The sequence below is a fragment of the Rhinolophus ferrumequinum genome, chromosome 6 (assembly GCF_004115265.2).
Source record: "Rhinolophus ferrumequinum isolate MPI-CBG mRhiFer1 chromosome 6, mRhiFer1_v1.p, whole genome shotgun sequence".
NCBI classification, from domain to species: Eukaryota; Metazoa; Chordata; class Mammalia; order Chiroptera; family Rhinolophidae; genus Rhinolophus; species Rhinolophus ferrumequinum.
The window spans coordinates 73,457,417-73,482,135 of NC_046289.1; the positions used below are offsets into that span (position 1 = coordinate 73,457,417).

General features: G+C 51.2%; 2 protein-coding genes across 3 annotated transcripts; both read left to right on the forward strand.

The window, feature by feature from the left end:
* Positions 1-7,742: 7,742 nt before the first annotated feature.
* On the forward strand, positions 7,743-13,401 carry LRP10 (LDL receptor related protein 10). The gene is made up of 6 exons (XM_033107546.1): positions 7,743-8,370; positions 8,744-8,788; positions 9,308-9,443; positions 10,377-11,690; positions 12,041-12,170; positions 12,302-13,401. The coding sequence occupies exons 1-6, from the start codon at positions 8,340-8,342 to the stop codon at positions 12,887-12,889; spliced, it is 2,244 nt and encodes a 747-aa protein (XP_032963437.1). The 5' UTR covers positions 7,743-8,339; the 3' UTR covers positions 12,890-13,401.
* Positions 13,402-13,555: 154 nt separating this feature from the next.
* On the forward strand, positions 13,556-22,317 carry REM2 (RRAD and GEM like GTPase 2). Of its 2 annotated transcripts, none has more exons than XM_033107548.1 (5): positions 13,556-18,101; positions 19,331-19,669; positions 19,916-19,989; positions 20,674-20,881; positions 21,219-22,317. In XM_033107548.1, the coding sequence occupies exons 1-5, from the start codon at positions 18,011-18,013 to the stop codon at positions 21,512-21,514; spliced, it is 1,008 nt and encodes a 335-aa protein (XP_032963439.1). In that variant the 5' UTR covers positions 13,556-18,010; the 3' UTR covers positions 21,515-22,317. The 2 variants fall into 2 exon arrangements, with proteins under 2 accessions (XP_032963439.1, XP_032963438.1); XM_033107547.1 differs by having other exon boundaries at positions 19,328-19,669; positions 21,219-22,314.
* Positions 22,318-24,719: the final 2,402 nt, after the last annotated feature.

Genomic DNA, 24,719 nt, shown 5'->3' on the forward strand with positions numbered 1-24,719 from the left:
GAAACCCCTTAACTTAAAAGTGAGTTAACTTGACTTGCCAGTGAGAGCTGTGATATGCATAAGTAAACAGGGTAATTGCGAATACGCAAGTATTGTGTACGTAAGTAGTGAATATATGTTTAAAAAGATCATTGATCTACAAGGTCGGACAATGAAGTCTGTGAACTCATCCTAGAAAAAGTGCTACATAGCTCACTGCTGAATATCACTACGGTCACCTTCGAAGCACTCCCCTTGGGAAGCTATGCTCTGAGGCCAGCCCCTAGTCCACCCTTCAAAGCAATTCTGGAACTCTTTTTCTGGACTGGCCATCAGAGCTGTCGTCATATTACCCTTGATGTCCTGAATGTCATCAAAATGTCTTCCTTTCAATACTTCCTTTATCTTCGGGTAAAGAAAGAAGTCACTGGGGGCCAGATCAGGTGAGTAGGGAGGGTGTCCCAATACAGTTATTTGTTTACTGGCTAAAAACTCCCTCACAGACAGTGTTGTGTGAGCTGGTGCATTGTCGTGATGCAAGAGCCATGAATTGCTGGCGAAAAGTTCAGGTCGTCTAACTTGTTCACGCAGCCTTTTCAGCCCTTCCAAATAGTAAACTTGGTTAACTGCTTGTCCATTTGATACAAATTCATAATGAATAATCCTTCTGATATCAAAAAAGGTTAGCAACATCAGTCCAACGAGTTCATGAACTTAATTGTCAGACCTTCGTATACACAAGCTTAGTGCATTTTATTTCTGTAAACCCTATTTCTGTAACTTTACTGTATATTTTACCTCAGTCTTTAAAAGGTTAAAAAAAGAAAGAAAGAAAAATGTATTGAGGTAAAAGGTTCATAACTCCAGAACCACTACTTTGGTCCTCCTTATGTGCCGGTACACCCCACCAGCCTGCTGTTAAACTGGCAGTGGTCGGTATTGGGCTGTGTTGGCCCAGTTCTTCTAGAAATATCAATCCTTCCAGTTGCACCTCCAGTGCAGCTTGCAGCTGGACCCTGACATGGAGTGCCCAGCGGGAGGTTTCTTTCTCCCCTACACGTACCCTCTCAGCTCCATGCCAGTTGTCCCAGTCCCTCCTCCACTCTACCGGCCTGTGCTCCAGAAGTCCCCTCATCCTAAAGTCTGGGGGGAGGAAACCAGAGAAGGGATCTAGAGACCTACCCACTCTGGCTTGGGGCGCATCCCCGGTGCAGCAGAGACCAGATGGCAGGTTTTGCATGGTGATAGCGCCCCTTTGTGCTGGGTGTTGGCACTGCAAACCAAGCCCGGAGAACTGAGATGCGGAGGCCAAGCCAACCCCCAAACCCAGGACCACAGATACCACTAGCCTGTCCCTTCTGCCTTTCCACTTTCCATATTTCCACCCAGGACACCGGTACTTAAAGGGGTGGGGCTATGGACGGGATGACAAGCCTTAGTCTTTCAGCTGCAGAGAAGGAAAAGTCAGAGTTTCCGTCTGCTGTCCCTGTGCGGGGGTTGGTGGGCAGCCATCAAATAACTCCGAGAAGGAAGAGGGAGTGGAGGGGGTACAGGACAGAGGGTCTGCGGAAGAAAGTAAGGAGGCACTGCAGAACCCTCTCCTCAGAGATCCTCTGAGTTGGCACACCGCCCCCGTGTGGATGCCTCAGACACTGATCCCTCCAGGGTTCTTACCCCTGGGCTCCAGGGGGGGTCCAGGTGGGTCTGCGCTCCTGGACCTCAGAATGCTATGACAGAATTCCCTCTTGCCAAGGCAAGTGGGTCTCTGACTCCTTTTTCTAAGGGTAGGACATTTCTGTGCCACTTCTCTGAGGCCTTTGGAGGTCACGCTCAGGCCTCTTGGCGAGGGCGGAAGGCGGGGCCTCTAACCTGGACCCATCCTCCTAATCTAGTCCCTTCCCTGGGGCCAGAAGAATTCTTTTCCTAACCTCATCCTTACAAGGTTCTTAAATTTTGCGGTTTAAAAAAAATGCCTGTAGGTATTGTGTGAATATCACTATATTATCGCTTTGTTTGTACTAACAGTTTCATTTGTTAAATATAAACACTTAAAATATACCAAGTATTTCCAAAGCCAATCTTAGTATTTAATTTTGTACTGGAGGCCCAAACAATGGACATGATTGAGATAGCTATCAAACATCCCTGGGGTATCCCCAATCCCAGATCTCATTCTTTTCCAAAGCACAAGGAAACTAGCTCCCATAACCACGTGGTAGGGTCTTCGACTTCCTAGCTCCTTTCACACATAGAGGTTTCCCATCTTGAAAAGGTCTTTCCGGCATACTGCTGCAGTCTTGAATGATTTCCCCATTTTCTCTCAAGCAGGGTTTTTCAAAAGCTGTCTCCATTGCTTCACCATTTATTTCTTTGTAACCCAACTTCTACATCTGTATCCCAACCCAGAATATTCAGGAATTTACTGAAACTGCTCCTTAAAAGGCCTTCGTGATCCCTTTCTTCTTACCCCACGCCTTTTCTTCCTTTCATTTTCTTTGGCCTCATGTTACAATCTAACACAACTTGCTTCCAGAATTTCCCTTTGCCCTTCTCTTCTGGGAGGTTTTGCTATGCTGAAATCCAGGAGTCACAGAGTTGTCAAGGAACCCTGATGGCCCAGGACAGGTGTCTCACTGCATCAACGCCACCTGCACCCTCAGTTCTGTACCTCAAGTGGGGAGTAGGCTGACTTTATTTGTTCCATTAATTCCAGTTTCTGTCCTTCAAACTATACAGAATAAACAAATTCTTGTTTCACACTACATACAACTCTTCAAATATTTGGATCTAGTTTTCATGTATTCAATCACTTATTAAATTTAAGCTTCTGTTTAGGTGGGAAAAAGTCTTTCTGATTCCATAAAGAGCTTATCATATGACATGGCTTAGAGACCCCTCACCATTCCTACCACCCTCCTCTGGATTAATTCATTTCATTCTTTTCAAACATAGCTTCCAGTACACAAGAGGCAGTATCACACAGTGTTAAGAACAATAAGGGCTCTGGAGTGACACAAACTGGGTTTGAATCCAGTTTTTATGATTACTAGTGGAGTGACCTTCAGCAAGTTATATATCCTCTCTGAGGTTCAATTTCCTCATCTTTAAAATGGGGCTAATAAAAAAAAATAGGGCTAATAATACTAGGTCTGACAATTAAGTTCACGAAATCATCCTAGAAAAAGTGCTACATACCTCACTGCTGAATATCACTACGGTCACCTTCGAAGCACTCCCCTTGGGAAGCTATGCTTCGATGCCAGCACCTAGTCTACCCTTCACAGCAATTTTGGAACTCTTTTTTTGGAATGGCCCTCAGAGCTGTCGTCATATTACCCTTGATGTCCTGAATGTCATCAAAATGTCTTCCTGTCAATATTTCCTTTATCTTTGGGTAAAGAAAGAAGTCATTGGGGCCAGATCAGGTGAGTAGGGAGGGTGTTCCAATACAGTGATTTGTTTACTGGCTAAAAACTCCCTCACAGACAGTGTTGTGTGAGCTGGTGCATTGTCGTGATGCAAGAGCCATGCATTGTTGGCGAAAAGTTCAGGTCGTTTTCATCTAACTTTTTCACACAGCTTTTTCAGCACTTCCAAATAGTAAACTTGATTAACTGTTTGTCCAGTTGGTACAAATTCATAGTGAATAATCCCTCTGATATCAAAAAAAGGTTAGCAACATCATTTTGACTCTGATTTGGACTGATGGAACTTTTTTGGTCGTGGAGAATTGGCTGACTTCCATTGTACACTTTGACGCTTTGTTTCAGGGTCGTATTGGAACACCCATGTTTCATCACCAGTGATAACATGGCCCAAAACATCGTCTTGCCTCTCCAAAAGGTCTTGGAAAACTTCGACTGTCCTTTGCTTTTGTTCATCAGTAAGCTCCTTCGGAACCATTTTTGCACACATATTTCTCATACCAAGATTTTCAGTTCAGATTTTCTTGTTTCTCTACCGATGTTTACTTGGTCTGCTATGCTTCTTACAGTCCACTGACGATTTTGACACACAATTCGACAAATGTTTGCAATGTTTTCATCAGTTCTGCTGCTACTGGCAGCCCTGACCTCTCTTCATCAGTGACCTGTTCTCTCCCCTCAGAAAAACGTTTAATCCATTTGTACACTGCCGTTTTCTTCATGGCATTATCCCCAGAAACTTGGACTAACATGTTCCCTGATTTCACTTCCTCTCTTGCCAAGTTTAACAAGAAATTTAATGTTTGTTCATTGCTCTAATTCAAGCTCAGACTTTCTCATGAAGGCACACAAAAACACGCAACAACAATAATGAACACCACTCAGCAAGACGCTGCCACACGTCAACACAAACAGAGCCGTGAGACACTGATATACCAATGTAATGAAACCTTACTGAGCTGTTTGTACAGCGCTGCCAATGTAAGCACACGGTGGCGAGTTCGTGAACTTAATTATCAGCCCGCGCGTACAAAGGGTAGTTGAGTGGATTGAAAAACATAATCTATGTGATGTCTATGATGGACATCACTGACTGATTGATTCATTCAACAAACATTTATTTTGTACCACCCTTGTGCCAGAGATCTGTTTACTGGTGTATCCCCATTGTTTTGGGCACTAGGGATGCACCAGTAAACAGATCTCTGCCCTCATAAACTTACATTCTTGTGAGAGGAGCAGGCAAGAAACATGGTAAATGAGTAAAATATATATTATGTTAAATAGTGATAAGAATTTTCCAAATCTTTAAAGTTCTGACTCCTTTTTGATTAATAACTCCACCTGTAAATCATCTCTCTCTTGTCCCATTTTACTATAAGCATTCAAGAGAAATCAGGCTGCTTCTTCAACATTTTGCTTAGAAATTTCTTTAACTAAATATCCAATTTCATCGCTCACAAGTTCTACCATCTACAAAATACTAGGACACGAACACATTTCAGCCAAGCTCTTTGCCACCTGATAACAAAGATCGCCTTTCCTCCAGTTTTCGATACTCCTCATCTCCGAGACCTCCTCAGAATAGCCTGTACTGTCCAAATTTCTACTAACATGCTAGAATGTTCACCACCACCCAGGTATTCTCTAAGAAGACTGAAGCTCTCTCTACAGCTCTCCTCTTCTTCTGAGCCTTCACAAGAATCACTCTTGACAGGCCATTCATGGCAATGTAGGCTTTCTCTAGTACCTCCAAACTCTTCCAGACTCTGCCCACTACCCAGTACCAAAACCACTCTACATTTTTAGGTATTTGTTAAAGCAGCACTCCCACTTTTCAGAACCAAGTTTTTGTCTTAGTCCATTCAGACTGCTATAAGAAAATACCACCAACCTGGTAGCTGATAAACAACAGAAATTTATTGCTCACAGTTTTGGAGGCTTGAAAGCCCAAGCTAAGGGGCCAGCATGGTCACCTTCTGGTGAGCTTTCTCTTCCCGGTACATAGCCGGTGCCTTCTCACCATGTCCTCACATGGCAGAAAAGGCTAGGGATGTCTCTGGAGCCTCTTTTATAAGACACTAGTTCCATTCTGAGGGCTCCACCCTCATGACCTAAGCATCTCTCATCTTTGGGGATTAGGAAATCAACATATGAATTCTGGGAGGACACAAACATTCAGACCATAGCACTTTGGCTCCTGCACATGCCAGTAGTTTGACTTTGAGTAAATTATCTAACCTATCTATGACTCAGATTCCTCAATTATAAAACGGGGACAAAAATAACACCTAATTTCCTAGAGATGCGGTGAGGATTAAATGAGATAATATATGTGAAGTACTTAGAACAACAATGCCTAGAATATGAGTACTCTATAAAAGTCATGTTATCATTTTGAAAACCAAACGTTTGCCCATTTCCCACTTCTTCCACTATTTTTCATAATTCTTCAAAGATTTCTAAGAACATCTCCCTAGGCCCATTCCTAAATGTATTTGATGGTGTGATTTATATGGGTCTGGACACTAAACTAATTAAAACTTAAACTCATTATAAGCACCTTGGTCCTCTTTAATTTCCTTCTCATCTTTTTGTGGCTTGAATTCACTCTTACATGTGTTTAGCGCAGGGCCTGGCACTTGGAAGGCATTCTAATAAATATTTATAGAATATTTGTTCTACCCTGTTGCCATTCTTCCTGCTGAGGATGATGATGAGGAGGATTGCTCCCAAAAGCATAGCTCTTGATTTTATTTTCTTGCAAATTTCTGTTTATTCAGCACCCCGGACCATGGGCTTTCGCAAGGAATTCCCCTCCCCCCTGACAACTCTTCCCATCTCATTACCATCTTCCCTGCTTCCTTTCCATATTCCCTAATCCCCTACATGCCCACTCTCACGGGTACTCCCCATGGCGCTCTGGCTTTTTAATTTTTGTATCTGACCTCTTTCCAACTAGACTGTAAGCTCCTTGAAGCTAAAGTGAAGTCTTAAGAGTTCCAGGCATCAGCCAAGTACCCAGCAGAGAGAACACAGCCAGCATTCGGCTAAAAGCTCCACGATCGTTTTTTAGCACTTAGATATTTAAAATTTTCCCCAATCTCTTTGCCCCTCTTCCCTTTGCTCAACACCCTCCTCCCACATTCAGGGCTCTAGTTCACCCCTCATTAATCCCAAGGGCTGCAGTAGGGAGCAGAGAGTTAGGGCATAGGACCAAGGGCATGGGCCCAAGTGGAAGAGGACCTTCTTATGATCAACTCTATGCCTTCCGGTCCTGCTAAGGTCCCAGTTTTGAACACATCGAAACTAATGTCATTAATAGAAAACTGGTTTGTACCGTTCGTAAAGGGGAGAGAATAGTAAAGATCCAAATATACATTCTGTCCAAAGCCAGGTCATCTAGGTCCAGACCCTTGTTTCAGCATTTACTAGATCCATAATCTTCAGCAAAATACCTCTCTGTAGCCAGTTTCCTTATCTGTAAAATGAGAATAACAATAGGACCTACCTCACAAAATTATTGAGAGGAATAAAAGAGCAAACACTTGAAAAGTGCTTAGATTTGTGCCTGAAATGTGAAAAAAAAAGCTCAAAAACGATTTGCTGTTATTGTTTATTTTACCTATCAGTGCCACAGGCCATCGGTAACTCCAAGCCCACATAAATTAAAAATATCTCCTGTGACTAATAGTAATTGTTATTACCAGGTAGGGAGCACTTCCTATATGCACAGCTTGCATTATCTCCTTAAAGGGTTGACAACAGCCTTAGGAGGGAGGGTATTGCACTATTATTATCTCCATTTTACAACAGAGAAGCACAGAGAGGTAAAGTAATTTTCTCAGGGTCACAAGGCCAGCAAGTGGGGAAAGCACATTTATTCCTTTATTTACCATTTATTGAGCTCTTAACTGTGTCGCAGCAGGAGAGCGCCCTGTGGGTACAAAGGTAAACAGGAAGTTTCAGTTTCCAGAGACGAGGCGGGGCGGGGGCGGGAATGACGAGTAAACAAATAGTTATAACACCGTGTAGTAATTTCTATAATAGAGGCTCACCACAAAAAGTACTACCGGATCTCAGACACCGGGCCAAGAAAAGTACTGACAACTTAAGGGTCCAAAAGAAAGATCTGACAGTTACGGAATAAGCAGTTGTCCTTTGACAAACGTGTCCTGTAACAAACGTGTTAATACCGAAAGGACTAAACAAAGCCGAGTTCAAAGTAGAGGCTGAGCGCCGGGTCAAGAAGCCGGTCTGACAAGTCGGGGAAGAGCCGGAAAGGGGTTAAGGCGATCAGGTGGGCGGGGCGCGCGCGTTGATGGGCAGGGGTGGGGTCAGGCTCGTCCCCGCCCCCTCCCTCTGCCCGGGCTCCTCCAACTCCTGGGCTGGTCGGGTGCCGCCCGGGCGAGGGCTGGGGAGCTGGTCCGTGCAGCCAGTACCCCTTCTCCGCTCTCCTGCGGCGATCCGCCGGCTGGACGCGCTGGAGAAGTTGAGCCGCGCCCGGGCCGGCCGTAGGGGCTGACGGTCGGCAAAGTTTGGCTCGAAGAGGAAGTGGCCTCAAGCCCCGGCAGGTGGCGGCCAGGCCTGGACACGGGCGCTCGCGGCCTGCAGGCGGGCTCTGGGCGACGGCGCGCCCCGCAGCCGGGCCTCAAGCCGATTCCCGGGGCTTCGGGAACCGGCCTCGGGAGAGAGTGCGGCGGCGGCGGGGAAAACAACTCCGAAGTTGGCGAGAGGTACCGCCCCTGCTCCCGGGCCACCGCCGCCTCCCCGCCCCCAGCCCTGGCATCCCGAGCACCGGTCGAGGAGCCCGAGCCATGGAACCCCCTCGAGGAGGCGGCACTGGAGGGCCTGGACGCTCGGAACGGCGCCGCTTCCCCACTGGGTAGACGACAGAAGCTCCGGGACTCTTTCTGCTTCTCCGGCTCTCTCAGTATGCTACCGGCCATCCTCCTCCTCCTCCTGGGTGAGAAACCGAAACGAAACTCCTCACCCGGCACCCCGCCCCCAGGGCTGTCACTAGCTCCGTTCCTCGGCGGCCTTTCACCCTACCCTGCCTGTCGGTTCTCCCTGCCCTGCCGCCTCACCCAGCGCAGCCTGCCCCGACCCCTGGGAAGTCTCCAGCCGCCCTCATCCTCCCTCTGTCGTCTCTAGATCTCCGTGCCCACCCCACAGGCCATGCTGCCGGACCTTCCTTTGAGGTCGCACAACCTAGACAACCCCTCTCCATCACCCTTTCCCAATAAAGTGCCAAGTAGCTCCCTTTTCTCCTTGAGTTGCACAGGTGAAGAAAACTTGAAGATGACTCACTCTCCTGTCCTTTCTCGCTCTTCCTCTAGGAGGAGCGCTGGCCCATCCAGACCGGATCATTTCCCCAAATCCTGGTGAGTAGATGCTATGCTGCTCTGGAGGTCTGGGGCTTGGTAGTGAGGAAAGACCCAAAAGAAGGATTTGCTCTTCCCTGAATTCTTCTGGTAACTATCATAGTTCTCGAGTGGAGATCATCCACCCTTCGTTTTACAGTTTGGAAAACTGAGACCCAGTGTGAACTCTCACCTGGTAGTTATGTACTATTTTGTTTTTTCCCAATATCCATGCTTGATCTCCCTAGCCGGAATGTAGTCTCCCTGAGTGTAGAGACGGTATTTCTTGCTCTTCCTGGTCCAGTGATTGGCACAAAGCAGACCCCAAATTGGTTGCGGTGTGGAGACTTAAGGTGAAGCTATGAGGAGCAGGGAGGAAGGGGCCCACTGAAGGCCATGACTCTGTAGAGTACGGTTGGGGAGGGGAAGTTCTCTTCTCCTCCTTGAAGAGCCTATACCCTTGGAGGCCGCAAGCCTGGAGAGAGGTGGGATAGTAACAGAATCTCTTGACCAATGTCTCTGACTTAACTTTCTCACCAGCCTGTGAGAATCCCCCTGCAGTACTCTTGGAAGTGAAGGGCACCTTACAGAGGCCCCTGGGCCGGGACAGCCGCAACTCCCCTGCCAACTGCACCTGGCTCATCCTAGGCAGCACGAAGCAGACTGTAACGGTGAGGTAAGAAGCAGGGTAAGACCCTATTCCTCTCCCCTGCTCCTCCCCACTTCATCATGGGAAAGCCTTCCTGGATCACTTCTTCACAGAATTTCCATCCCTGTCAGCAGGGGCAGGGTAGAATTTGATTTGGCCTAGTTTGTCCTAAAAGCCTGGCTTGTCCTGGACCAGACACGGTGAATTGGAGGTGGCTGTGGGTGGGCATCTCGTTTGGGGTCCTGGTCATCTCTGAAGATCAATAGTCACCCTAGAAACAGTCCTTTGGCTCCGATATGGCTGCTCTGAGTCCTTCAGTCCATTGCACATCCTTGCCTAAGAGTCAGAGCTATTCCCTTAAGCAGCTTAGAATCTTCTTCAACATCTCTTGAACAGTCCAGGTCTCCCCAGGCTCCTCCCATCTTAGGCTGTGAGGTTGGAGCTCATGTTAAGTACCTGGCTATTTGCTTCACACAGTTCACTTCCCATGAATTTACCCAGAAAGAGATGGGTGAAGGAAGACAGCAATCTGGAGAGAGGCTGTTGGGACACAGGGAGCAGAATGCCATGGTGATCCCAGGTCTCACCACTGGGCACTGGCTAGGGAAGTTGAGTTCTGGTTAATTGAACTGTATTGTAATTACCAATTCCTGCTAATACTATACTTGAGTGACAGCGCTGCAACAACTGGAAAGCAATACATCTGTTCTTATCGTTGTCCCAGAACACAAATCAGTTTTTCCAAGGCGCTCTAGGATGTATCTCATGGTCTTATGGTGCCACTGGCCTCTGTTAGGACAATTGCCATTGATTACTAAGGAATTCGGCTGAGTTTTCAGTTGGCTTTTGGATGGAAGATAAGCAAGTGTTTGTGCGTCTTGGGGGAGAAGGGGCCTAGAGGAGGAAGAATCCACTGGTGGTCAACAATATCTCACATCCTGCTCTCCTCCACCCCTGTAGGTTCCAAAAACTGCACCTGGCCTGTGATTCAGAGCGCTTAATCCTGCGTTCCCCTCTCCTGCCACAGATAGTCCTGTGCGACGCACCGACCAGCCCTCTGCATCTGCCTGGGGGCAACGTCACCATCACCTACAGCTATGCCGGGGCCAGAGCACCCATGGGTCAGGGCTTCCTGCTCTCCTACAGCCAAGGTGGGCTGGACAGGGATGTCCATGAGGCCATTAACACAGGCAGTGGGAGCCCCAGGGAGGAGGAGAGGATCCTGTCAGCTCTGATGCTTCACAGCCCCTCTCCAGAGGGGCTGCAATGCCAGCGGGAAGAGTTCCGGTGCTTGAACCACCGCTGTGTGCCATTGGCCCAGCACTGCGATGGGGTGGATGCGTGTGGTGATGGCTCGGATGAGGCAGATTGCAGTTCAGACCCCTTCCCTGACTTGAACCCAGGCTCTGTCCCCACGCCACCGTGCAATCACACGTTGGAGGATTTCTATGGCGTCTTCTCCTCTCCTGGATACTCACAGCTGGCCTCAGTCTCCCACCCCCAGTCCTGCTTCTGGCTGCTGGACCCCCATGATGGCCGGCGCCTGGCAGTGCGCTTCACGGCCCTGGACCTGGGCTATGAAGACGCAGTGCATGTGTATGATGGTTCTGGGCCTCCCGAGACCTCCCGGCCGTTGCGCAGGCTCACCCGCTTCAACAACGGCAAGGCTGTCACCGTGGAGACGCTGTCTGGCCAAGCCATAGTGGCCTACCACACAGTTCCTTGGAGCAATAGTCGGGGCTTCAATGCTACCTACCACGTGCAGGGCTACTGCTTGCCTTGGGACCGACCCTGTGGCTTAGGCTCTGGCCTGGGGCCTAGCGAGGGCCTAGGCGAGCGCTGCTACAGTGAGGCCCAGCGCTGCGATGGCTCATGGGACTGTGCCGATGGCACCGACGAGGAGAACTGCCCCGGCTGCCCACCCGGACACTATCCATGTGGGGCTGCTGGTTCCCCTGGTGCCACAGCCTGTTACCTGCGTGCTGACCGCTGCAACTACCAGACCTTCTGTACTGATGGAGCCGATGAGAGACGTTGCCGGCACTGCCAGCCTGGCAACTTCCGATGCCGGGATGAGAAGTGTGTGTATGAAACATGGGTGTGCGACGGGCAGCCAGACTGTGCCGACGGCAGTGATGAGTGGGACTGCTCCTATGCTCTGCCCCGCAAGGTCATTACGGCCGCGGTCATTGGCAGCCTCGTGTGCGGCTTACTGCTGGTTATCGCTCTGGGCTGCACCTGCAAACTCTATGCCATTCGCACCCAGGAGTACAGGTCAGTGGGGGTGCAGCTGGCTGCAGAGGAGTGGGGATGGGGTGAGAGAAGGCCCGTGCAGCCACAGGAGACCATGAAGCTGCCCACGTTGGGGATAGGCTCTGGTGACCAGCTTACGGATTGGCTCTTAGGGTTGTCCAGCTTGAGAAAGGGGTGCCCCTCTGTGGGAAGGACAGATCTAGATCCTGAAAGCAATCTTGAGAATGGAGGGGACCTCAGATGACTTTTGGGAAAGCCATGGCATAGCTGCAGTTGTCCTGGCCTGGGTGTGGAGGGAAGAGGCCTGTCGAGGCTAGGACAGGTGCTCTGGCCACAACCACCTGTGACTCAGCAGCCCTGCTTCCTTCCAGCATCTTTGCTCCCCTGTCCCGGATGGAGGCCGAGATTGTGCAGCAACAGGCACCTCCGTCCTATGGGCAGCTCATTGCTCAGGGCGCCATCCCACCTGTAGAGGACTTCCCCACAGAGAACCCTAATGATGTAAGTCACTCCCCCAACTGTAGCTTATCCTGCTCCCATCCCGCTGTGGCCCTGCCACCATCCCCTCCTCTTTTCAGGCTTCTGGCCCTCCCCACCTCTCTAACTCTGACTTCGGTCTCCTCTCCTTGCAGAACTCAGTGCTGGGCAACTTGCGTTCTCTGCTACAGATCTTGCGCCAGGATATGACTCCAGGGGGTGGCTCAGGTGCTCGCCGCCGCCCGCGGGGCCGCTCGGTGCGCCGCCTGGTGCGCCGTCTCCGCCGCTGGGGCCTGCTTCCTCGAGCCAACCCCCCAGCCCGGACCCCTGAGACCAGATCCCCGGTCACACCTGCTGATGCTCCCCTTGAAGCCCTCGATGGCAGCACAGGCCCAGCCCGTGAGGTTGGGGCAGTAGGTGGGCAGGATGGGGAACAGGCACCCCCACTGCCTGTCAAGGCTCCCCTCCCATCTGCCAGCACATCTGCAGCCCTTCCTACTGTCCTCGAGGCCCCAGGGCCGCTGCCCTCAGCACTCCTAGAGCCATCACTGCTGTCAGGAGTGGTGCAGGCCTTGCGAGGCCGCCTCCTGCCCAGCCTTCGGCCAGCAGGACCAACGCAGAGCCCTCCTGAACCTCACACAGCAGCCCTGTCCCCAGACGATGAGGACGACGTGCTTCTGGTGCCACTGGCTGAGCCCGGGGCCTGGGTAGTTGAAGCGGAGGATGAGCCACTGCTTGCCTGAGGTGACCCGGCTCCCGGAGGCCCTGGTCCCAGTGATAACACCCGTCAGAGAACATCTCAGCTTCTCTTTCACTACTTCCTTCCATGGCCCTTGGTGAACCTCCCTTTGACCCCGTTGGCTGTTGTAAGCTTAGGTGTCCCTCGGGCAGGGAGAGGGCTCACACGGAGCGCACTCTGTACGTGGCCGGACAGCCTCTCCAACACCCTCTCTCCACACCACCACCATTCGGGTGGCTCTTTTAAAAAAGTAAAGTTCTTAAGGGGTTGTACGTAGGCCTGAACACTCCATCGTTGCCAACACCCCACCCAAAAGTGGCCTTAAGCACTGGAATGCCAATCAGCTAGGGACCTCCAGCCCCCAAGGGGAGGATTTGGGCAGGGCCTGAGGTTTTGCCAACTGTGATCTTTCCTATAGGGCCCGGCTCATAAAAAGAGCACAATACATGCTTCTGTCCCATAGTTAGGTCATTGCCCAAGGAGTCAAGGTTGAAAATAAAGGAATCAGAAGTTTAAGATTTTTGTGAACAAGCTGTGAGCTTGAGCCCTGCCTCTACATGTATGTTCACTTCACCTTGCTCCTTCCTACCACGTTTCCCCAAAAATAAGACCAGATCTAATATTAATTTTTGCTCCAAAAGACGCATTAGGGCTTATTTTCAGAGGATGTCTTATTTTTTCATGTACAACAATTTCCTTTATTCAAATACAGTCATGTCATCTTCTGGAACATCATCATAACCTACTAAATGTGCCCGTCTCACTGACGACCTTAACGGGGGCTTATTTTCGGGGTAGGTCTTATTTTTGGGGAAACACGGTATGAAAGCCTTTGCTCTGCCCTCCACCTCCTGCCTTCGTCCTATTTACCTCCTAACCTCACGTCCTTGATATTTATACCACTTAGTGGGTAAGAAAATTCTAGGGACCCTAAGTACCAGCCCTCCACCTCCACTCACCGCCTGGGGCCCAGATCTACAGTGACCGACACCAGGGTGAGCTCCAAGCCTCCATTCACTGCCAGGCTGGAAATCTGGTGAGCCAGCTGGGCCCTGTAGCCAGGAAGGTTCCCATTTGTGTTTTCCCAGAGCAGATTGGCCCAGGTAGAACATGGGAGCCATGACTCCTGCCCTCTCCCCTGAACCCCTGCCAGGTACGTACAGTCTGTCCGAGGCAAGACAGATGAACTTTCAGCCAGGATGCCTCAAAGCAGGCAAAGATTGAGAGCAAAACCAGAAACGTTTGGGGGGTGGCATCACCTTGCCCAAATCAAAGAGGTCTTCCTAGATGAGGGCCCAAAATCGATGCTAAAGAATGCTGTCAGTAGTTGGAATAGAGTTGTGAGTTCTAGGCAGGGTGGCAGTCGATAGTACAAGCAAACTAAGCAGACATGAGGACCAGGGCTAGAGGCTGGACCCTGGACCTCAGAAAAGGCGCAGCAGCACTAGCAGAGACCAGAGCCGAATCGCTGGAGGTGATGGAGGAGGACATGGTCTGAGAAATGTGGGGACCTAGCCTGGGGTAAGCATGGTGACAGAGTTGTCCCAGAGTCTGAAATGAAAATCAGGACAAAGGATATAGAAGGAGCCTGTGGCGTAAGGAGCAGAGTGGAGGCATCCCTGACAGAACCAGCCCCCCACGGACCCTACCCTGCCCAGAAATGGCTCCCCCTTACCCTTCCTGCCTGGCCTATCCCCACCTCTCTGATGGATGGGCCCTGTTGGTTACACCCTGTCAGCATCTTCACACCCAGCACTACTTGCATAATGCTTCCTCTTTCCCAGTGAGCAAGAGTCTAGGGAAGTGGCAGAAAGGGGATGTAGTGTAATCTTAGGACCCTGGCATCTTCGCTCTGGGGAAGACCCAAGCTCCTTTCACTCCAGAACCTCTCCAGAGATTGGGGGAGAGGCTCCAGCGATTCTCTGTCTTGCTTACTGTCCCTTTGGGCCTTCCCAAATGCAAACAATGCCTGGAGCCCACCAATGTTAGGCCCAGTGAAAACAGTGAAGCAAGGAATGTTACTTCCCCTCCCACGCCTCCATCACTGGTCTTCGCCCTCTCCCTGCTCCTGTCTTCCCCTACAGCCACTTCCAAAACCTTCAGCCCAATATCCTCATCTCTTGTCCTGCTCCAGGCTTTTTACCTCCTCGGGGTATCTGAAACTTGGACAACGATTAAGGGAAAAGAATGCAGCTCCTGCTGGAATGCCTCAGAACACTGGAGGAAGGCCTATGCATACAGACAGATTCATGGGCCTGGAAAATGCTTCTCCAGGTGCTGGCTGTGTGCTCCAGGAGGTGCAAGCAGTAGCTATTTTTGTCAGCAACAGTGAAACCCCCAGTTGGCGGGGAATAGGGGATTGACCTTGTACAGGCAGTATGGGGAAACTAAGTCAGAGGATCCTATGGGAAGAGAGGGGGGCATTGGGGAGCACTCACCCAAGTTTTGTTAGGAAAAAGAAAGCAACTACAAATCCTCCCATGATAGCACTATCCAAGGTACCCAGTATCGGATGTGGTAGGATGGAGGTGTCCTCAGTTTGAGGGAGATCAGGCTGGGAATCAGATAACAGCGGAATTCAGTCCTTAGGGAGCGGAATCTGGGCTTGAACCTAGCTCCAGGCCCCACAGGGAGGGAACAGGGACCCCCAGCCACACAGCCAGAGACCAAATTGGGAGCAGCAAATTGTTGGGCACAGCTGAATGCCAGATCCTTTATTCTGTGTGGCTGACCCTCATGACAGGGCTGCGCCATGGGCATCATAACCCCAATTCACAGGTTTAGAAGCAACATCAGAGGAATTATAAGACTAGCTCAGTCTCTACAAACGCAGATTTAAAACATGGATTGGTTTGCTTCCAAATCTCACCTTTGTCCCACTATCTGACAGGACCTCCCATTCCCGAGGGAGTTTGGATATGGGCAAGTGCACAGCCTCTTATTAGTGTGATGAGAGGAAGAGTGGTTCAAGGGGAGACCCAACCTGCTCCTGTGGCCTAAAGCTGGCTTGGGGGCAGGCAGAAGTCATGGTCACGAATCTTGCTGGGGCAGCCAGTCAGCTCAGTTGGTTAGAGTGTGGTGTTCTTAACAACAAGGTTGCCAGTTCGGTCCCCATATGGGCTACTGTGAGCTGCGCCCTCCACCACTAGATTGAAACAACTACTTGACTTGATGCTGATGAGTCCTGAAAAACGCACTTAAAATAAACATTTTTTAAAAAAAGAATTTTTGCCAGCTTCTACAGCCCCTCACTCACTCTTATCTGACATAATAGAAATGAATCCAGCCACTTAAGTGAGTTTTCCAGATACATCAAGCTCACCCCTTTATAATTTAAAACTTTTCTAAAAACCCATTTTGGAAGGAAATCATTCTAGAACATTACATTCATCTTCAGCACATCTGCAATATAATATAAATTTTGAGAGGTAGCTGAGGAATCATTCATAAAAACCAATGGCTCCTCTGCAGCAATGTTTTCAGAATCTGTAACAGTATCAGGGGGCTGTTTATGCCAAATGACTTCAGACCACTATTTAGATGCTTATGACTGCTTTAAAAGTGTTTTGTAGTTTTGCTTCTCTCACTACCAGGCCATCGGGTCACTTGCTGCTCTAGATATGCTTCTGATCTATGAGTACAGAACACACATGGACACATTAAAATTGTGAATAAAGTAAGGATAAGTAGGCTGTGATTGAGGACTGGAGAGTCCATCCAATGAGTAAAACACATGCGTAGTGTAGCTGTTCAGGAGTCCTTTCTGCTCCCTCTAGACCCTACAATGTTGCCCTGCAGTTGACCTCCAGATAAAGGAACTGTCACTGCATGTTAGTCCCAAGATTACCATTTGCCTCTTCCATGGGAAAAGTCCACTGAAGATTGCAATAAGGATTGTTCCCCGTAATAGGAGACAATAGGAATATTAAGGAAGGCAGCATACGGCTAGAGATGAAAAACAATCTCTGGCAGTGGAAAGAACTGGGTGGGAATCCTGGCGTCCCCACATTCCAGCTGCACAATTGATTTGTGGACAGGCCACCCACCTACTACTATGAGCCTTAGAGTCATGAGGATGAAAAGAGATAATGTAGGGAGGTCCTTAGCCCATCACCTGGCAAAAGTCAGGTCAGAAAGGGCCAGGAAATTGGAATGTGGGTGCTTGCGGGTGTCAGGAAGGAAGACAAGTGGAAGCCTGAAGGGAAAGGGACCCGGGCAGAAAAGAAGCAGTAAAGGAAACGTGCCATCCTGGCTTTGCACAAAGAGGTGGACATTGTGTGTCTGCCTTGTGTAGACCAGAAGGCCTGGCGGTGCCCCAGAGTGCTACAGGTGGTGGGGTGGGCTGGCACTCCCCACCCGCACCTTGGGGCTGGGAACTTCTAGAGGACTAGTCTCTCCCTTTTTTCCTGCTCTGATTAGCACCAGGTGGGTGGGCCTGGCAGGGAGGGGGGGAGAAAGGAAGGCCCCACAGTTGTTCGCACCCACCTTAACCTAGTGACCAAATGAAGCTGCCCAAACAAAGCAGCCATCTGTCTAGGGGCCAGGCTAGGAAATGGTTACTTTCCTGGGTCTTAGCCCAGGAGGGAGGGGTGGTTGGGGGAAGGAGAGAATGGCAGGGAAGCGAGGTGACAGGGAGGCTGCCCCCTGTCCCTGCATGTCTTTTGGTTTCTGCCTCCAGCCCCTCCATTCAGCCATAGAGTGAACGCGGGGCTGGGGGCTGATAACAGAAACAAATGAGGTATAGTCCTGGATCCTGGAGCAAGACCTCCGGGTCCCTGGGTCCCTGCCTCCTGCCGCCCTCAGCTCCCTTTCCCACCAACCCCTTGCCCTACTTCTCTGAACCCGCGTCTCTCTTCTGCTCTCAGACTTTGTTCTGTTCGTGTCTTCCCCATACTCCGCAGTGTGTGCTCCCAGAGGGAAGCGAAGCGGGCCGGGGGCAGAAAAGAGGGAATCCCGCTGACATCACTGCTTATTAGCATGTGTGACCTCATCAGGGGGCGGGACGATTTCCCCAGGTGTCTGGGGGGGCTTGTAGGGGGTGGTATTTAAAGGGAAAAGCTGACAGTGCTGCTGAGTGAGGGAGCGGGTGCTGCGAGTCGCGGGCTGCACCCCCACACGCACGCCGATGCATACGGACATGGACGCGGACACGGAAACCACCGCACTCTGCCCCTCCGGCAGCCACCAGGCCTCCCCCCCAGGGACGCCCACACCAGGTGAGGCTGAGCTGGGCAGGTTTCGGCTGAAACCATGGGAGTGGGAGCTGAAGCTCTGGTGGGGAGGTCAGAACTAGGGGTTAAAGGAGCTTGAACCCAAACCGCAAGGTGGGGAAGAGCAAGTCGGGAAGTGGGGAAACCTACCGCTCACACTAGGACTGGGGCTGGACTGGGGCGGAGGGGGTGGGGGGCAGGCGGGGAACGGCAGCTAAACGCCCCCTCCCCCATTATTCTCAGGGCTTCTCGGGAAACTGCTGCTTGGCCCCCTAGGTCAACCTCATTCCCAAGAGGCTGGGACAGGCAGGAGGGAAGGGAAAAAGGGAAGGGGTAGCCCATAAGCCTGGGAATCATGGGCGGGAGGGCTGCCCTGGGGACCTGTTGTAAGGATTTCTTCTGGCTCCTGGAGGCCCTGGCTGCCGGCCAAGTATTGATCCTGGGCTATTTCCAGCCTCTCTCTATCCCCCTTTGTTGTGTCTGTCCTTCCTCCTGCGCTTACCCTGCCCCATGCATTGTCACTCTCCCTCTCATGCCCCCATCTCTCGATCTCTTGCTCTCTCGCTCTCGCCCTCCCTCCCTCTACCTCGCTGTGAACACACTATTCCCTCAGACTCACTGGGATAAAGGATTCTCACACACGCCATGCACTGGGGGGTGCTCACCTACAGGGCCACAGGAAGCGGCAGTCCCTCTCACGCACACACCCACGGAGACTGAACACACACATCTCAAAGAGCAAAGGCCCTTCCCTGGGAAGAGGCTCCCCACAAAGTTTTTGACTACCATTACCCACCCCCCAGAACCTGGGCAGCAGTTTCAGCTTCCAATAAGCTAGGGTTTGCCAGTACAGGAAGCAGTAGGGACAGGGCCTCTTGGTAGAAAGAACAGCAGCACCTGGGCCAGAGGCCTAGCCTGGGGGTGTGCCTATGTGTCAGTGTGAAGTGTGAGTGGGTGTGTGAAGCTGCGCACAGGTGCTTCCCCTGCATGGGGCATGTTTTGAACAGGTTGTGGCTGGAACCACTTTGGGCAAGCCATCAGGTCATCTCCTTGGAGCCCAACCAATTCAGGCTTCTGGGGGAGTTTCAGTACAAGAGGCCAGATGAAAGATTCTCAGCTTCTTCCGGGTCATGGTCATTGACTAGGCCTCTGAAGGTGGAGCCGCCAGGATTGAGCCCTCTGCAGATGGGTAGGCACACCCCACTCATAGCTTCCTTCTCTTTGCTTCCCAGAAGCGGATGCCACAGTGCTGAAGAAGCCAGAGAAACTGTTGGCAGGCTTGGACCGGGGCGGGCCACCCCCCGCCCAAGGGGCCCCCAGACGAAGAGGCAGTATGCCTGTCCCCTACAAGCATCAGCTGCGGCGGGCCCAGGCTGTGGATGAACTTGACTGGCCACCTCAAGCCTTATCCTCTGGCTCCTCTGACTCCTTGGGCTCAGGGGAGGCAGCCTCCACCAAAAGTGATGGCATCTTCAAGGTCATGCTGGTGGGGGAGAGCGGCGTGGGCAAAAGCACCCTAGCAGGCACTTTCGGTGGTCTCCAGGGAGACAGTGCTCATGAGCCGGAGAACCCAGGTATTTCAGGGATCCCTGCAGAGGTTGAGGGTGTCTCTGGAGCCCTAGTCAGGGATGGAAGAGCTCAAGATATGAGCAGCCGCTGGAGGCCAGGACCTAAGAGATGTTTCTCCAGTGCTTTCTGTGGCAACCTCCCTGAACAGGGGGGACCCCGGCACTGGGATCAGAGGCATCTCTAGTTACCAGGCCTCACAAGTGTTGGGAGCCTCCTAATGGACTCTATTTCTTGTCCTTATTTCCCGACAGAAGATACCTATGAGAGACGCATCATTGTGGATAAAGAGGAAGTGACTCTAATTGTTTATGACATCTGGGAACAGGTGAGAACTGAGATGTGGCTGCAAGTACGGGATGAATCCTGGGAGGGCTGGGGATGGACAAAGTCTGGCTGAAGGCCGGTGAGATTGCAGGCGCTGGTTTCAACATGTAGTATCATCTCAGGGAGCAACGGCCCCCACCAGTGTGGTATCATTGCATTGAGAGCTGCTGTCTTTGTCTGTCTGACCCAGAGGAAAGTTAGGATCTGAATTTGACAAACCCTGGAGCCACAAGTCAGGCTGAAATTGACCCTATCCATACATTTTTCAGCCTGGAAGAGTCTGGACAGGACAAAAGCTTAGGGCTCTGGAATATTAGAGAAAGGAAAAAAACTGAGGATTTGTGAACATTTGGGCTTAAGTGGTTATTATATAGAAATGAGAGACCAGATTACATGTACTTGAATAGCATTCATTTCTTAATTAAGAGCTTAAGCATCAGAAAGTAGGATGGGCTGCCCTACTCTAGGATCCTATGTCTCCAATTCTCCCTGTGTAGCTCATGTTACTAACTTGTCCCGCTCCACAAACACAGCCTGGGTATGGAGCTTCTGCCATTAGCCAGCTCTGCTGTTCTAAGCAGTGGCTTCTCCCTCGCATTCTGATCCTCATCCTTGAGACGCAGGTGCCGGACAGGTTCTCCCATACCTCCAGCCCTGACATTTCATGACTCTCTCCCATCTGCAGGGGGATGCAGGGGGGTGGCTGCGGGACCACTGCCTTCAGACCGGGGATGCCTTTCTCATCGTCTTCTCAGTCACGGACAGACGAAGTTTCTCCAAAGTTCCAGAAACCCTACTTCGGCTCCGGGCTGGGAGGCCCCACCATGACCTGCCTGTCATCCTTGTTGGAAACAAGAGTGACCTGGCCCGCTCCCGGGAGGTCTCACTAGAGGGTAGGTATCCTGAACCTCATCCACACTTGCAGTCTCGGGGCATCCTGTCCTTCCCATGTCACCTCTTTTCCATAAAGCCTTTTTACCCTCTGGTGCACAAACTTAATTGCAAGGGCAGACTCTCAATGCCACTTCCTAAGACCTTGAGAATCCCATCTCTTCACTTCCCCTCACCTCCTCTCCAAGGCCCCTTTCTCCCAACCCTCCCTCCACACAATCCCTGCCTTGTTCCCCTACTTGCCCCAATCCCTTTCCACTGCACTTCAACCTCCCCGGGTGCACCCTGGCCCCCGGCCCAGTGCAGCCCTGCGGGAGCCTGAACGCTCCCTTTCCGCAGAGGGCCGCCACCTGGCAGGGACACTGAGCTGCAAGCACATCGAGACGTCGGCTGCACTGCACCACAACACGCAGGAGCTGTTCGAGGGCACAGTGCGCCAGATCAGGCTGCGGCGGGGCCGGAGCCGCGCGGGGGGCCAGCTGTCAGAATGGGGCGGCCCGGAGGGCCCCGCGCCACCCGCGCGCCGGGAGAGCCTCACCAAGAAGGCCAAGCGCTTCCTTGCTAACCTGGTGCCACGCAACGCCAAGTTCTTCAAGCAGCGCTCCAGGTCGTGTCATGACCTCTCCGTGCTCTGAGCCACGGTCGCCATGGTCACCGCGGTCGCCATGGTCACCAATCACCACTCTCTCCGCTCGCCCCCTTAGCCCCGCCCCATCCCCGTCCGGCTTCCTTCGTGAAGACCGTCTAGGAAACCAAAAACTCCCAGGGGCACGCCCTTTTGCGACCGCGGCGGTCATCCCACACCCGCGCCTCCACGCGTTCTCTGTATAACCCCCGACCCCAGGGCGCCTAGGAGGCAGGATGCAGACCCAAGGGTGGGCACGCCGCGGCCGGTGGGAGGGGCGGGTTCCGGCAGGCAGGAAGGAAAATCGTTCTGCAAGGTATTTTGTTTTTTATTACTTCGCGCTTGACCACCTCTCCTGTAAAGAGATCCTAAAAAACGAGAACTGAAAAAGTGCTTTGTAGACTCCTTTACAGGGTTTTCCACCTTTGTACTGTGCGCGAATATGCCTCACCTTTAAGAGATTCTTAAAGGTAAAGACACGGAGACCCTTCTTGGAGACTTCCTAAAATGTTCTGGCTCTTATCTGCTGCACTTGTCCACTTTGCCTTTAAGAAGTTCTTAAAGGCAAGAGCCTGGAAGTGCAATTCTTGAGAATTGATTCTATGATTAAATCGTTATACCACGGCACTTCCCCTTTAAGGCTATTAAAGGTAAGGTGTGGACAGACTTTTGCCTTCAGATGCCAGCGTGAGGAGCTGAGGGGGTAGTAACCCTCCTTTAGCCAGGGCCCAGGAGGCCCTAGCTAGGGGCCACCCTTCCCTTTTCAATAAAGGATTTTTCTACTGCACTTATTCACTTTGACTCTGTTCTCAACACCCCCACAGAAGGGATAGATGTAGGAAACCCTGTTACATACAAGAAAACTCAGGCCCAGAGGAACAAGGAACTTCAATCTCTAGGGAGGCTCCAGAACTGATTTAGTCCTGGTGTAGTCAGCGACAGCAGCCACAGGCCCTCAGAGATTATTGGGTCCAACTTCTGTCTTTGCAGATGAGAAAACAGGCCTGGGCAGGAGCGGGGACCCGCTAGAAGTAATTTATTAATGTTAGTGAAAAATGATTGCGGTTTAAAAGGTTAAAAATAATTGCAAAAACCGCAATTACTTTTGCACCAGCCGACTAGTAACTTAGTAACACTGGTACCAAGTCCCCAGACTCTACGCCCCATCTCCTTACCCTACTTTACCCAGCAAGGAGCATGCAAGAGGCTACATTTAGTTTCAGGCGCTTTACTCAGCTATGACCTGGGCTGGTTCGAGTTGAAGCCCACATCCACCAAGGAGGCCCATCAGCTGGGGCATGATGGGGTCAGCCTGCACCTCCCTTGACAGGGCCCCACCACCCCAGCTGTCACCTGCAAAGCCCGTGTGAGAACTGAAGCTGTCAGTGCCTTCCCTAGTGACTCCCACGCCTGCTGCTGCCTGAGCCACGACTATGAACAAAGGGAACAGGCATCAGCTCCCCTCACACTTCGACATACAATACAGTTACCTGAGCACACAAAGGCCAGGCCTCCACCTCACCCCACTCAGGTTCCCGGAACTTGATGGAAAGAGGGATGAGATGTCCTCTGAGTCCTTATAGCTGAGGAGGAGCCAAGGGAGAGCAGCACAGCATGAGATAGATAATATGAACAGTGACACCACCCCTAGGACTTTATTCACTTTATCTGTTAATACTTTAATGACTATATAAGGTGTTAATACCTTTTTGTTTGTTTGTTTTTTTTTACTCTGTAAGAAACAAAGTTTAAGTAACTTGTCTGAGAGGTTAATAAGCAAGCAGAGCTGGGATTCCACTTATGCCTGCTTGATACTTAATGGTGATTTTATCCACCTTTGCATCTGAGGTTCCCCTTCCAGTAAGGATGGGGGAAGAGGAAAAGGGACAGTAGAAATGCAGGCAACACGATGAGCAGGAACATGGGCAGTAGCTGTGGTGAAAGGGCCAGAGAAATTACATGGCTATAGTGGAGTAAGCCAGCTCTCATCTTTGGAGACCGTGAACAGAGGCAATTCAAAACTTAAAATGCAGGAAAACATACTGGGCCCATTAAGAGACCAGATGGTTCTACAGTTGGGTTGAAACCTCTGGGACATGAAGAGGAGGGGTAAGAGACAAGCATGGATAAGGTTTGAAGCCCTACTGCAAAGAACCTTCAACACTGACGGACGAATCAGTGCCCAACTCTGTAGGCAGTGAGTCACTGAAGGTCTTGGCTTGTGTAAATGACATGAGCAGGATGGGAAGAGGAGGCTCGGAGACGTGTGCAGGAGACGAGCCCTGCGGAGCTTGAGTGGAGGGGCCAATCACGATAATATGCATGGAGAGCAATGAAGGACCGACCTGAGAGAGATGGCAGTGGGAAGGGAGAGGCAGCCTGGGTTTGGGAGTCAGAATAGAGGGCATCTGGCAACTGAGTGGCTGGGTCCAAAGAGTGGGAGGAGTCACAGGTTGTTAGGGGGCAGGGAGTGGAAGAAGGTAAATGGCTCTACTTTAGAGATTCTGAGTTTCAGATGGGAGAACATCTGAAGAGTTTCAGGAGTTCCCTGGACAGCTGGGTCTGGAATTCAGAACAAGTTGGGGCAAGAGACAGAGATATGAGAAGTAGCAGAACTAGAGGCGAGGGTGAGCTGCGGTGTAGTGCGGGGCGGCCTGCGGGGTCTCCAGTCCCGCTCCCCACATAAGAACGCAGGACATGGTGAGGCCAAAAAGGAACACCCACGGAGCCATAGGTAGGGGAGTCACACCACTATACTCTCACTGGCGGCTGGGTTGGAGACACAGGAGCCACACAATTCTCAACCCTCACTGTGCCGCTTGCAGACTCAGCCACCATCTTCTTGCTAGCTCCCCCATTTTCTGCTAGCCTAGCCACGGCAGTTATATTAGTGGCCAATGGCTCACTGGTTACAGCTGACGGCCAACTAGCCACAGCTGATGGCCATTTGATCACAGTCGACAGCCATTTACTACCTGAGCCAGCACCTTTCTATGTGAGGCTGAGAGCCTGAAAACTGCTTTTTGGGGCTCTGTCCCCACACTCCACCCCTACAGGATCTCGCCTCACAATCTACGCGACAAGCATCTTCCGCGAGGGGCCCTGTGCGAGGAGCCTGGAGGTGAATGCTATTTCCTGGACACAGCCAAGCTCTCTGGTCACAGCCATGGTTTCTCTGGGCACCACCAGTACTTCTGGACACAGCCAGACTTCCT

Bases quoted from the DNA above. Each gene is read 5' to 3' on its own strand.
- LRP10 (XM_033107546.1), top strand. From the start codon at position 8,340: ATGCTACCGGCCATCCTCCTCCTCCTCCTGG. The intron at 9,444-10,376 runs GTAAGAAGCAGG...CCACCCCTGTAG, and splicing joins AAGCAGACTGTAACGGTGAG to GTTCCAAAAACTGCACCTGG. The intron at 12,171-12,301 runs GTAAGTCACTCC...CTCTCCTTGCAG, and splicing joins CCACAGAGAACCCTAATGAT to AACTCAGTGCTGGGCAACTT.
- REM2 (XM_033107547.1), top strand. From the start codon at position 18,011: ATGCATACGGACATGGACGCGGACACGGAAACCACCGCACTCTGCCCC. The intron at 18,102-19,327 runs GTGAGGCTGAGC...TTTGCTTCCCAG, and splicing joins CCCAGGGACGCCCACACCAG to AAGCGGATGCCACAGTGCTG. The intron at 19,670-19,915 runs GTATTTCAGGGA...ATTTCCCGACAG, and splicing joins TCATGAGCCGGAGAACCCAG to AAGATACCTATGAGAGACGC.